This window comes from Macrosteles quadrilineatus, unplaced genomic scaffold (assembly GCF_028750875.1).
Source record: "Macrosteles quadrilineatus isolate MER2022 unplaced genomic scaffold, UCM_ALF_1.0 Scaffold_3__2_contigs__length_128488019, whole genome shotgun sequence".
In the NCBI taxonomy this organism is placed as follows: Eukaryota; Metazoa; Arthropoda; class Insecta; order Hemiptera; family Cicadellidae; genus Macrosteles; species Macrosteles quadrilineatus.
This window is the reverse complement of record NW_026542596.1, coordinates 95,892,468-95,907,324: the sequence shown is the minus strand read 5'-3', so window position 1 is coordinate 95,907,324 and position 14,857 is coordinate 95,892,468. Positions and strand designations below refer to the sequence as shown.

Sequence of the window (14,857 nt, the reverse complement as noted above, 5' to 3'; positions counted from 1 at the left end):
ACCGCTGAATACGTGTGTGAATCTACAAGTGTGAATGAAGGGTGTAATTTAAGATCTTTTACACAGACAATGTTTTTACCATATTCTCAAATCACGGACATCGGAGTAAGTAGGCCTAATTTTTCCCATGTCTATTGTACTATACAGTGATGAAGATTATCAAGATTTTAGGAGCAAACATTACAGAGTGTGGTTGTATTTAGTTGAGCTAACCTAAATTTGTGTTTATTATTAGACACTAATAATGATTGTTTACTGAACTCACAACCTCTTAAGTACCGGTACCGTAAATTTCATTCAATTGTTTGAAAACGTATGATAGTTAGCAATAAAAATAATTGATTAATTATTTAATTTCAAGGAATTACCGTTTATTTTGTTACAAACTATTGAATTTTTTACACGAAGAGAACATAGAACAATGAAAGTCTCAAAGTCTCATAGAGTATGTGATCATAAATTTATTTTATCCAATCTTACTCTATGTAGTAAAATTAAACTTATAAGACATATCGGTAGTTTATGTTTATGAATTTAACTCATAACGTTAAAGTTTGGCTGCCCTTTCCAGCTTGGCTAGGTCGTGTAATAAAAATAATAAATAAATAAATGAAATAAAACTGTAGTTTATGGAAATGACCACATTGCTACAGCTGTAAACAGTACACAAACCAGCTCATTTACGCTCTAGAGCGGGAATGGATAATTTCTGCTCGCTAATCAGCTGATTTCATTGTTGGCGTTTCTACGCCGATCACATGTTTTGGTTTAACATTGAAATGGAATGTATACTTCTCAGTAATGTATTAATTGGTTAGTCACTCAGCTAACCTTCCCAAGAGGACGATCATTGAGTTGATTATACCCCGATTGTTCCTAGAAGTCTTACAAACGTATGTATAAACAGTAATTATAATCAGCGTTCGCAATAAGTTCATTATCCAGAAGTGAGTTTGTCCCGGAGTTATTATTATCCTCAATTACCGATTAAACTGTTTTCTGCAATGGACTGTTTCGTGTAATTCAAATTAGTTAATTTCAGACACATGTGTGGTGGTGGGGGGGGGGGTTGTAATGCATAGGGAATGTTTTAGTAACAAAAGTATAGATTAAATAAATTTTTTACTTCATGAACTGCCTTAGGCCTTATGTTTGCGATTGATTTAATATCTTTAATCTTTAGCATACAATTAATTGTAACACATGAATCCTTTTAACTCCTGGAATATTTTTGCGAGTATTCAATCAAAAGTTTGGACTTTGAGTTTGGGTAGACATATTCGTATTTGGCCCTCTGAACCACAGACATACTATGTTTTCTGTGTCTGAACCCAAAAAGTGGGTTTAGAGGATAGCTGTGTGTGTTGACATACAACTACTGTGTATACCTGTGATTTGATTTTAATTGAATTTTGTATGTGGGTATTTTGGGTGGCTGCCAAATATCTGATATCTGACAGACTGTTCCTCAACAACTGTCCTCACAGTTCTTCACCGGTTTGGCGTAAAAACCTTAGCTGTAGTATCTAGATAACAGTTGCAACTCGACTGATGTTAACCGCGCGTATCACAACGTTGCAACGACTATTCCAAGGTATCTCCAGGGGGTTTTAAGTTTTTTTGACATTTTAAATGGTGATTTTCTCATCAAATCTCTTAAAATAATTGAACAATCTGATTTTCACAAAAATTGCTCATAATATGTTGATTAAAAATCGTATTTCATAGTACTTAACTCCGAACAAACTCAGCCCCAAACGCTGTAAAATTACATCTCAAAAGTAAATACACTTTTTGCGATTTTACCCATAGCTACTACCACTGCTTACCCAATAAAATTAAATGTCAAGCTAATGGGAGAATGTATGTGTCAGTTTGCTGATACTTTTTATCATGACAAAATAGGCTTCCTTACCTTCGTAAATTTTATGTGCTGCAAGCATGCAACGAAACTAGCATTTTGCTAACAAGAATTAAAACTACAGACCAAGGTAAAAAAAGTCTATTTACTCCTATCCTATATTCTGATGCGAGCTATGTCGGTTTGTCTATATATCTGTCTGTAATATATATCTTGAAATCCAGCGGAAGGATTTCGATTAAATTTTGGAATTAAGGCGTGATTAAAAACGTGTTTGACAGACACACTCAGGAAAATTGTATTTCACTACACAACTCGTTTGAAAATTTAAAAATTTAACATTGGCCTTTTGGGTTGCTAAGTAATTATGTTGGTTGAACAAAATAACAAGGAAAAAGGAAACAAAAGACTTGTGTTGTAACATGTGTTTATAACAAGACATTCACAGTACTAGCCAACTCATTAATACAGTACAAAAGAAAAAATAACAGTTTATTGAGCAAAGATTACATAGATGATTACTCGATATAGGGGAAAATAGAGCAAGTGTTGATGAGTGTTTCGTGTTGGTGACGTTTGAGTGCACTGGCTCAATGTTTCACTCTTATTTAAGGGTAGATTTTACAATTTGTATGCACTCTTTTTATAGTATATATAATTTAGACAGCTGTATTCAGGAAAATTTCATTTCATCATAAAAAATTGAAATTCCTCTCAAACTTTGCTTTAATAATAAAAGCCAAAATTAATTGTACATAAACGGGAGTTTTCTTTGTATTGCTTTTACAATCGAAATAAACTATACCGAACCATGTTTCGGTTCCCTGGTACTTAAATTTATATAAAATGCTGTGTATTTAATAAAAATAAAATACGACGTCTTTGATTAAGCAGTTTTAAAGAGATAAAACCTGCTTCCTAAGATTGTTCATGTTTTTGACAGGGGTACAAAATAAAAACTTCATAATGGAAATCTCAACTCTTTTACGATTCAGTAGTAAATTCACTTGTCTACTCAGAAATTTTAATTCAAGTAGTTAAAGTAGTAAAGGAAGACACATTTCCTCAGAAAGTCTCCGTTGTAAAGATCGGTTTTATCAGGTGCCTCGCCCAGCAGTAAATGTCACCAATCTGCCACATTTCGTCTCTACAAGGTTGAGCAGTAAGGAACACTGTAAAAGGCAGTATTATCTAACAATTACCATTTACTATGAATACTGCAGTAGACTACATTATTTGGCCAACTGTTGCGAAAGCCTTATATTAGAAAAATTGTTGTATGATCTCTCTCAGAGCTTATCAACAATAACTTTTCTCTTTAACAGCTGATTGGAAGTTTGGTATTATTAACAGATGTCCAGCTACTGTTTCAAAGTTAGGGTAAGGTGGTGGAGATGGAATTGCTTCCCCTACAAATAGTAATACAATCAGGGACCTGTTTCATAATCCATTAAAAATTTATTAGTAAATCAGCTGATCGCCCAATGCAAATCTTATGTAAATTATAAGTTACAAGTTACAACTTGTAACTTGTAATTTATTATGAAACAGGCCCCTGAAGCCTATTTCAATGAGTTGGTGACGTTTAAGTGCGTTAATGATGTCATGTTTCTCCCTAATTTCGAGCTAGACTTTTAGGGCGTGTCCTTACCAGAACAGAAATTAGTTTGGGTTGCTATATCAAGTCAAACTATTAGAAAACTGAGAAAATAATAAACAACAAATCAGTATTTAATAAAACCGAACAGAAATACCCTTAAAATTTACATCAGCTGATCACTACAGGTTTAAGGAGTATATAATATAATCCCATGAGTGTATTTAACAGAAAAACTTTTATAGTGTCCAAAACTTTGGCCGTTGAGTTTGTTATAGATACATTAATAGAGGTTTCATTAAGTATATTTAAATAAAAACTTGGCTTCGCACATTACTTCTGAAGTATTTATGGAATAGTTTATAGTTTATATTGTTTAGCCTACTGTAAGATAGGTCTCAAACTAAAAGTTTATGTTACCTGTGTTTCTATGGGTATAGCACAAGACGTATAAATAAACCAAAACTGTTTCTTTCCTTAGAAAATGGAGCACATTTTAGGGCCGAATATGTAGGTAAATCCCTCTTGTGGAGTCCATCAGAATAGCACTGAAAAACAAACTCACAGGAAACCGAACGTTTACTACTATTATTATACTATATAACACCATGCTATGGTTGACCACCCTGGACTGTAAAGACCGCCCTTTCCTTACAATAAGCATTTAATACTGGTCAAACACACGCTAATTATACACAAGGAAATTACAATAACAGCACCCTCTTCAGGAAACCACCCTAGGTAAAAAGTCGTATAAAATATCCTTGATTTTGTACTACCACTTTTAGATGCTATTGAAAACCTCAATATGGAGTACCTTGATAACAAGTCTCATTTGACCACGAGGGGCATATCGAGATTGTACTTTGACAATTCTTACGATCTAGAGGCCAACCCATTAGCATAATTTCAAGGAGTGTGTTTAATATTGCATTAGGTAATTCATCCTCTATTTAAAAAAAGTTCGTAAAAATGGAACATAGCTTTGACGACCGCCATCAGAAACGGACAAACCATAGCAGTGAGGGGAGCTCTAAGCGTAGCTAGTTCAGTTAAACTTTAGTTAACAGGTTCAGTTCATGACATCAATAACATGGTAATCGTGCAATCTCCACTAATCGAAGTTTAACCTCAAGTTGTAAGCTAACTTTGAGCTCCACAGACCGTCGCCCTGTTAGAATATCAAATAAACCTCCCAACAGTACACTTGGTGTTATTGCGATACGTTCCGTCAGTGAATTGCTCGAAATCGAGTATTAATTTATTTGTAAATGGATTCACCACTTTTTCATGAAATAATACTGAATATATATGTGAAAAATGAGTTGAGTACTTAAGTAGTGAAAATGACTATAGAAAAGTACAAGGCACAAAAATGAATCTAAAATATAATGCATTCCCCTGAATAAATAATCTATCCGATATAGTCTATGCAACAAGAATACAATTCAACGCAATAAATGCGACAGAAGAGTTAAAATGGGCAAAACAACGTTGGGAAAACCCTTGGACACAATAAAATTAGAAAACAAATTTAAATGAAGTTTCAAAGGTGATTCTAGACTATATTACTAATCTTGAGACAAAAAGCAAAGACAAGGTACAACCAAACATACTAGTAACCAAATTTTGCAGGCCGGCAATAAGTATTACCAACCGATGGGCGTATGTTGCTTACAAAATAAGTTACATTCCATTGTAAGAATAGTTATTTGAAGAAATCAACTAATAAATTTCACTAATTAATATCCGCGTCGGTAAACTGAGCCAGACAAACACTTAAGAGTACTCAGTGATAGAATCTAAATATGTTTTCTTATAAGTAAATAATGCTATTTATATTCCCAAACGTGTCAGAACCAAGCACTTGCACGTGCCGTGTGGAATGTTATTGTGTTAAGTTTTCCCGATGATTAATATTGTTTTGTGTTGTGCGCAAATGTTGTCAAATAGCTAAAAACATGATTCGTTAATTATAAAACATGTTTTCCTTTACTTTCCAAGCAGATAATACACAGGAAAGTAACATTACGCTTAAGTTATATGCGATTGAAAAAAGGACAAATTGGTCACATGATACCTAATTAATAGGACATTTATTTCTTTGTGCCTACAGTATAACATTATGCATATTTGTATAATGTCATACTACTCCAATACGGGTTTTCATATACTTTTACTTTCTCCGGGGCTATACATAGTATATGGAGAAAGTATTGTTTTCGTCAAATGGCTAGAACAATATTGATAAAAATTTAGTATGTCGTAGCCCTTTAAATTCTGAACAAAATGGTACAACTCCCATTTCTGTAAAAATTACGGTTCAAAAGTTATTGTAAATTATGTTATTTTCCCATTAAAAATACCCATGAAATAAGAGAAAATCGTATTAAAAAAAAAAAACCGGTTTCAATTGAAATTATTATGTGATAATCGTTATAATTCCAAACAACATAGTGCAACCCCCCCCTTTGCTGTAAATATTATGTTTCAAAAGCTATTAAAACTTAAGTTTTTTCCCAGAAAACACAAATTTAAAAAACGGAAAAATATAGTTTTGAAAAAAAAAACCGATTCTGATTGAAATTATTATGGTATGGTCCTTAAAATTCTAAACAAAATAGTGCATATCTTCATTCCTGTCAAAAATACTGTTCAAAAGTTAATGAAACTTTTGTGATTTTACCTATTAAATATCATAGTTAATGATGTGGTGAGGTTTTTACTCTCATCGCTTACCCATGATAAAGGTTTTTGACAACCTAATGGGAGAAAGTATGTGTCAGATTGCTGATACCGTTTATTTGGTTTAATTTGGGCAGATAAGGGAAACCGACACTCTTGTAGTTTTAACGTGGGAGTCAAGGACAAGAGGCATGGGGTTCAAACCCTGCCAAACACCAAATGCTTTTAGCTCCCTGATAAAACGGTGACCTGGTGGCTCAGATCCCATCTTAATATTAGATCTGCCTATCCTAAAACAGCTACAATCCTACAGTCCTAAAAGACACACAATATTCCTATTTTTAAGCTTATTTACCCTAACTTGAAAAATATTTACTTAATACAGGGTGGCGCATATGGATTGGGTGGTTTTAAATTACTTGTCAAACTGTCAATTTTAAAGGTATTGGATTGAAATAAAGTGCAAAACGTGCACTTACAATGGAAGTTTATTGACAAAAAATTTTTAAAGTTAGTTTTTAAAAATTACATCCATCAAATGCCTTCCTTCTCGAGCGATGCATTCTTGGAGTCGGGCCTTGTGGTTCCGCATTGCTCGCTCAAGCACATCACCAGGAATTGATGTGATTTCGTTGTGAATTGCAACCTTCAACTCCTGAAGCAAGGGTCTACATGAACAAACCCCGGACCATTCAGGAGTTCAAGGCTGCAATTCACAACGAAATCACATCAATTCCTGGTGATGTGCTTGAGCGAGCAATGCGGAACCTCAAGGACCAACTCCAAGAATGCATCGCTCGAGAAGGAAGGCATTTGATGGATGTAATTTTTAAAAACTAACTTAACTAATTTTTTGTCAATAAACTTCCATTGCAACTACACGTTTTGCACTTTATTTCAATCCAATACCTTTAAAATTGACAGTTTGACAAGTATTTTAAAACCACCCGATCCATCTGCGCCACCCTGTATAATATTTATTTAATAAATTATGATACAATAAAACCTTTAAATCTAAACGTCACCTTGATAAGCCCTTAAAAAACCTAGGATAATCATAAAACCATTAAATCTGATTTAAAGGTGACGCTTTCACCTTGATGAGTCCTTCAAAAACTAGGATAATCATAAAAGCTTTAAATCTAACCGTCAAACTCGATAAGTCCTTTAAAATGTGATACACTAAAAAGTCCAGCATTTGGCATTTTGAAGAATTGGCGCCCAAAAAGAGAATAAAACCCGTCCTACACTAAGGTCGGCGACTCGCAGTTTTGGCCAAATCTCGTGAAAGGACGTTCGGTTATTTGATTTGCATATAATAAACAACTCTCCGAAGGTAACATTGATTAATAGCCTTGTGAAATAGTCATTCTAGATACTTAATACACGGAATAAAACAGATATTGGTCGTATCTTTTCGTGTTTCATATGAAATGTCGATAAGTAAGAAAGGTCTGATAGTCAATTTCACAATCAGAGATGGATTTTGTAAAATGAAAATGTTAAAAATCTACGAAATATTAATATATAAAATTAGTCTAAGGCAGGACAATTTATCTTGTATATTTTAGCGGAATATATTCTTCAACACGTAGAGAAAAAAATTATCTTTGCCTGAAATAGGCTACCATTGATTTTTAAAACAGGTGGAAGTACAGTATGATAAGGGATCCAAACAATATAGTGAAGGTATTATACAACTACAAACTATTAAGTAATTGCCGGGATTGGTCGATCGGTGCGTTACTATTGTAAGAACTTTGTTATCCAGAATACTCCACTAATAAATCTATATATTAATAGGCCAGCATGTTTCTTTCAAACCTTTTTTCTCAGCTTGTGTGCATCGAAGAGAAAATCTACGCATACTTTAAGAAAGATATTTTCCTGTAGATGTGCAGAATCCCTTTATAAATTAATATAGGCTAAAAATAAGCACACAAATGAATTAAAAAAATTTTAAATAAGTAGAATTCCCTAATGGGGTACCATGCTGGTGACGAAATAACAACAAACAGAAATAAAAAAATAGAATAAAATCGCATGAACATTACATAATCAAAGTCTGTACATAACATATTTTTGGTCGAGCTTTCGACCACCGGATGACCTCTTGTATAAATAAATTTTCCAATGAGTATCAAAATGCTTTATGTTATAGGTTATAGTCCATAGTTTTCCAAAGTATTTTCTAAAACTATATTAATAGAAATCGAGTGGACATCTTCTTGATTAACCTAACTATCGTAAATTATCCTTATTTTTACAGTCGCATAATACACGATTATTTATTTTAGAGATCGAATGCAGCCACCTTATATTCAGAAAGTTAATTACATTCTTGTTGTATAGCTAAAGTTATTCTTCATTGCAGCAATGCCTCATCCGGAAAACCTCTCAATTATCATTCACAAGAATTTAATTTAATTTTCCATAAAAATAAATCTATTATGTTTTTTATTTTTATTTTTGTGAAACATATTATCAATGCTTATCCCCAAAAGAGATTTACATTCTTTGTTAGGTGATTTCCATTTTCGTTTGAGATTGTAAGACATGTTTATTTCCAGTAGACATATTACAAATTACAATACATTGGAAGAGTCAATCACTTTTCATTTGAAAGATAGCATAACATTACAAAATTAGACAGGTTGTACTACAAGGCATTAGGTGAAGGCACGATAGTTAGACAATGACAACTAGAAACATAACTTTGACGAAGGAAGGTCTAAAAAGTCTTTGAGGTCGTAAAAAGGAATAACAGCTAGCCGTTGGATAAATTTCAATCACTTTTAAAATTTCGAAAGTAAACATAAAGTTAGATATACCTCAAACCAAAACGGTGAACTGTCATTGATATGTGGTAAAATAGCGGTGAAAATAAAACTTTATCAAGTAATTCTGTAAGTGTTAACGTAAGCAACCTTGCGCGTGGCTAATCTAAATGATCCGCTATTTGTTTTGACGACGTGTTTAAAATAATAGCGTGTAATTTGCGTGAAACCATTAACGTTCACTTATAAACTTGTGTATTAGTTAGGTTTAATAAATCAAACAATCAATTAAAATACATTTGCTCTTAAAACTATAATGCTAATGATTTTTTAAAGCTATACAATATTTTTCCTTAGTGATTCAATGTTAGTTTTAAGGTGAGCTTTAATCATAGTAAACTAATTCATGCCATTTCGTGCAAAATAACAAAATACCTTGTAATAAACCTGAAGATAAACAAAGTTTCAGATGCGTGGTAATTTGCATTTGAAAATGCAATAAGTAAAAGACCATCAAGCCCAATACAAATTAAATGAAGTATTCGAGTAATAATGATGATAATTGTTATTGAGTTTAATCTAGATAATGTAATAAGTTTTGAAACAGCTATTAAATTAAATGACAACAGTATACAACATAAAAATTAAATGACATCGTTTATAGTTTCAGGCTTTAACACGTTTAGGTGAAAAATGACTAGACAAGTGGTAGATCTAGTCTGTCAATAAACAAAGCACTTTCTAAAGATTGTGCGACAATAACATGAAATTGATATCCTTTTGATTAGAGAAATTATCTACGAACCAACTGCGATGTTGACTGTTTTTCTGCAATCTGTTTGGTATCAGGCATTTCAAAATGTATTGCTTTAAACAACTTAATTATTGAAAATTTTATTTAACAAATTATGTTGTTTCAATATACTGTTTTTAAACACCAATTGTTCACATCTATGGGTAAGACCTTCATGTTTGTTAATAGCAATCTTGTAAGGAATAAAAAGTTAGGTTTATATGTCTCCTATAGCTGTAACAAAAATTAATACCGAAATATGCAATTTTTGAAAATAATTTATTTATAAATTGCTATTATTGTAATTTATTTTAAGGAACACAAAAAAGCCCAAATAACCAGATTAATTTGTTAAGAAAGTAGGCTACAATGAAGTATTGACATTTCAGCATTATGATATAGTTGTGAAGTTGTGCAAGTACAGCAGAGTTTAACACTACACAGCTGTGCCTGCCTACACCTGGATAAACAAATGACGTGTACAATGTACACTAACATGGGTACAACTAACTATATGTACAACTAACGAGAATGTGGTGTTAGATATGTAGGCCGTATAAAAATACTGTTAAACCTAACCTACCAAGCTTGCGATCCTGTCCTGTATTGGGATACCCCCGCTGCAGCAAAACAGATTGTTAGTTTGGTTGTGAGTAGGAATTTGTACAGTAACACCTTCTTTAAAAAAAAAATTCTTAAATCATATTAAGTTATTTGATGCGTTTGATGCAATAATAGAGACGAATTATTATTTTAAACTTAAATTTAAAGATCAGGTGAACTGTAAAAATTAGTTATAATAAAGTAGGTTAACTCATTGTATTATAATCCATTTAAAAACTAAATTGTATTTTTCATACAGCTCTCTTCACTCCTTAATCCCTTAATGTAATCACTTAACACTGTGCTTTGTATTAAATCAATTACAGAGTATGATTGAAAAAGAAAATACATTTGGTAAATGCTCTTCTACGTATTTTTCGTCAATTAAATTTTAAATGTTTGGTTATACCTAAAGTTTAATTACAGCTATTCAATCTTCACCCAAATAACATACTTCATATGGCAATGTGTCTAAGAATGGACTATAAGCTGAGTAACTGAGTGCTCGCCTTACAATCAGAAGGCCATATGTTCGATCCTGAGAAAAGTTCAAAAAATGTTTTGATTGTTAAGAGCGGACCCAGCTGTTCTTGTTCATACGTTTTTGTAATTATCCTAACAAAAGGTCCGAGTGGTCTTGGTCAGTATCTAAGCCATCGATGCTTGTGTATTAAATACATAAAGGCATGCAAGCGGAATTATGAATTTGCCTCCTAGTGATTAAACAATAAAAGTGACTATTTTTTCAAAATTTTCAAATATTAAAAAACTACTGCATTCCATGTGATTTTAAAATTACGAGGGGATTCTTGTGCAAACTGGGCATTTCAATAGGGTGAAAAACTTGTTTCAAATATACAATAGTATTTACCTTGTCAAGATTATGTTTGTTTGGAACAGTTATTAGGTGACTACTACTACTACTACTACTACTATTAGGTTATACTACTAATATACAATACATTTGTTTATTTTCTATCTGCACTTTTAAGTACCTTACCTACCCCAATCAGATCACAGTTGTAAAAAAGTAGACTAGTTACAATACATTTTCATAAACTGTTTAGTCACTTGTTTAAAATCTTCCTGCCATTTAAAATTCAACTGAATGGCTGTTAAATTAAAATTCACATTTAAACCATTGTAGAGAAAGTTGGTCTTCATAAATGGATCTTTCAAAATGGACTCTAGAAATAAATTAAACGTGAGGGAGTTGAAGTCCTGGAGAAAATTTCCTTTTTAATTACATTGGCAGGTGCGCTAGATAATAAGCTTTAAAATGTCACCTCAATCGTAAAATACGGTTAAGTAGGACGACTGGAAAAGGGATGTAACAGCGAAACCCTTATTGTACTGCGTTTATATATATCGATAATTTGTAGGCTAGTTAACAAGTTCAGGAGCGTATTAGTATTTATAACTTATAATAAGAAAAATTACTCATGCAACAATAGTTTCGTATGAATTTTTAAAAATAGTACAAAATTAAATTAGGTACATTTTACTTAAAAAATTAAGACAATTTAGATATGATTCTTCGTTATTACTACTCTTAAAGCAGAAAAAGTTTTAATTATTAATAATATCTACCTGTCGTGCTACATATGTTTTTACGAGTTAAACAAAATAATGCTAGATCTCAACGATTGTTTTAGTCACCTTACACTCAATATATAAATCAAGCAGAACTGCTACGCCACTTAAATTCACACAATAATAAAAGTATACGAGTAAATAACAACAAACAAAACAAATGAAAGGGACAATCAATCAAGTAGACCTGTGCGTGAACTCCATTAGCTAAAGTTTAATTTTTAAAGCAATCAGCATCAATCAGCTAAGCCGGGCATTCATCAGTGTAGCCGCCAGCTGATTATCAGAATGCTGATTGGGAATCAGACTGGCCGCTGTTAAATTACATGCAGGTCAGAACTGTATGAATAATTGACTGTATCTGTTACCTTGTTTATTCCAGATTTAAAAACGAATAATAGATAATGCAATAATGGACAGTTTGGATGTTTTTAAAAGGTTAAATCAGAAGTACTAATTTATAAATATACTAGGTAGAACCGTGCGGAAATAGCGCTTCTTAACGTTGCTCAAAAGTGTACGAGATTAATGCAATAGCCACTTAACCTCAATTGAAAAATTAACATAAAGACATCATCATATAAAAATAGAATAGTTGATTAAGACAATTATTACATTACTACTATTGATCAAAACATTAAGGATGTAGATAGTAGACCTATATAATAAAGAGTGATTCAATCATTTAGTGAATCAAGCTAAAACTATCGATAGAAGTAGCCTATTTAAAATCAATTTTCATTAACAGATTCCTCTTTTATTTACAAACTGACTTTTAATTTCAACTGAAGGCAACAAGCTGTTAAACTACAATTCCACCATTAGAATATCTTAAAGCAAGTTAGTTATTTGGTGATACTTATTGGACCCTTGAAAGCTCCATCTAAAATAAATCAAAGGCTAGGAGGGGCAAAGCCCAGAGGAAATTATCTATTTGATTACAATTCGTATCTGCACTAGATCACAAGCATTAAAATGACACCTTTATAGAAACAATCAGATAAGTAGGACAGATGATAAAGGGATGTTAAAAATAATGATAAAGAGATGTTATAGAGAAAACAATTATTGCATTAGGTATATAGAAGAAAATATTGATAGGAAGACAATCTTGGATCGGATGAAAACATTTCAAGGTGTGTTTATGTCTAACACTGTTTGGGTGAGTTAAGTTAAAGTCATTTCTTGCATTTTGAATGCCTTTAAGATTATGTTTTCGAGCAAGTGGGACGATATTTCTGTACTGCGTGTGCTATTTATGGCACTACAATAAAAGAGTGAATAATTTTGCAATTCATTCTAAAACATATAACAATTTAGTTGCCAAAAAACACACATCCATGCACGTGCCAGGTTTCGCAATAGTTCACTGAATATCGAAAATCAATCAATAGTTCAATTCAAAGTTAATCATATTTTAACCTATGTTTTTTAATTAACTTCATCTACTGTGTTTTTGGTACTGTATGCTTGAAATGATAATTTAATACGTTTGAACCGTTTACGTTCAAACGTTTAATTTTTGTGACGTATCGTAGTGAGAACATGATTGCCAAAACAATAACATTTATATTGCCACAATGAAGAATTTTCTGATTTGCATAACCATGAGTGTAAATAATATAGTTTTATTATAATGAATAAGCAGTTTAGTTCACCTTACAAATATAATCTACCTAGCCTGATCGATTTAAAATAATTGAATTCTTAATTTTATCAGTGAGATTATCTTGTATCCCAGTTAATTATAATTTAATTGCTAAAATTATGTAGATATAGTAACATAGTGATGGGATTTCCATAGACAAATCGAACAATCACACAAGCAACCTTCAATCCATCAATTCAGGCATTGTTTGTTTACATTGTGTTAGCATGCGTCTTCCACACACACGACTAGCAGACAAAGCTGCTAAACCTCCAGTAATATCTACGATTGCTTGGAGTTATAAATTAATTATTTAAACTGACAACAAACTGTTTTAAATATATAAACATAAAACCCAATTCGTTGCTGGATGCGCTAACAATTTTATGCATACCCACAATTACTTAACTGTGATCAAAATATTGTTTAAGATCTCCCAGAATCATACCACAACTTGAATATGTTTGGTTTTAGACAGTATCCAATCCAATTAAAAAATGTTAAATGATTTCGCACACAGTAGACCTACACAAACAAAATTTTCAACAAAAAGTCTAATAAATATTTTTTGAAACATAAAGACACAAGGAGAAACGTTATCAAGAAAAATGTCGAAAAACACTCACTTTGTTGGTTTTCTGCAGCAGCCGGTTGGGCGAGTGATAAACAGAAGATTGCGAGAGGCAAGAACCAAATCCCGCGAACCGTCATGGCGGAGCACAGAACACCGACTGTAGTGCCTAGGTTAGGACAAGTTGTTAGACCCCACCTCAGCTAGGCTACATATGTGCCGCGGGCTTAACTGATAACACCACTCGAGAGCAAGACAAAAAATTGAAGATTAATTTACTAAATTGGATAATTGTTAGGGATAATCGTGAGATTTCCGGAAACCCAACGTTTCGAGAAATTTAAAATTTGCCTCGTCATCAGGCTCATTTACATGGAGGATCTGAAGCAACATCCGAGCCTCAGAGTAGTAAAAATATACTTATTTTTTGTACTTATAAAAGAAGTTGGCAGGCTCTTTTAACCTTGCACTTCCCCGTCCACATAGGCCAAGTGTTGTGGAACGTACTGAGTTAATTTTTAATTATATTTTTTGTCTAAGCTCTATGGGTTTGTATGGTTAAAATATTTAATTGGGTGAAGTAAGTTTTAAAAGGGGGAACTTAATCGGTTGAGTAAAATCTTGAAGTGTACATACAAAAATCTAAAGAAAGTTAACATTTTACATGTTTTGTGCAATCGTTTAAAAAAAGTAAAAAAATGTAAGTGAAGATGCAAGAGGAGACGAAAT

At 32.4% G+C, this 14,857-nt stretch overlaps 1 protein-coding gene across 2 annotated transcripts in view; it reads right to left on the bottom strand.

The window, feature by feature from the left end:
• The window catches only part of LOC128989881 (sodium/potassium/calcium exchanger 3-like), a 35,767-nt gene extending 21,479 nt beyond the window's left edge, over positions 1–14,288 (bottom strand). For both annotated transcript variants that reach the window (XM_054411984.1, XM_054411985.1), the window contains exon 1: positions 14,184–14,288. In XM_054411984.1, coding sequence (XP_054267959.1) covers positions 14,184–14,268 — 85 coding nt within the window. In that variant the 5' untranslated portion in view covers positions 14,269–14,288. The remainder of the gene's footprint in view (positions 1–14,183) is intronic.
• Between the last annotated feature and the right edge of the window lie 569 nt (positions 14,289–14,857).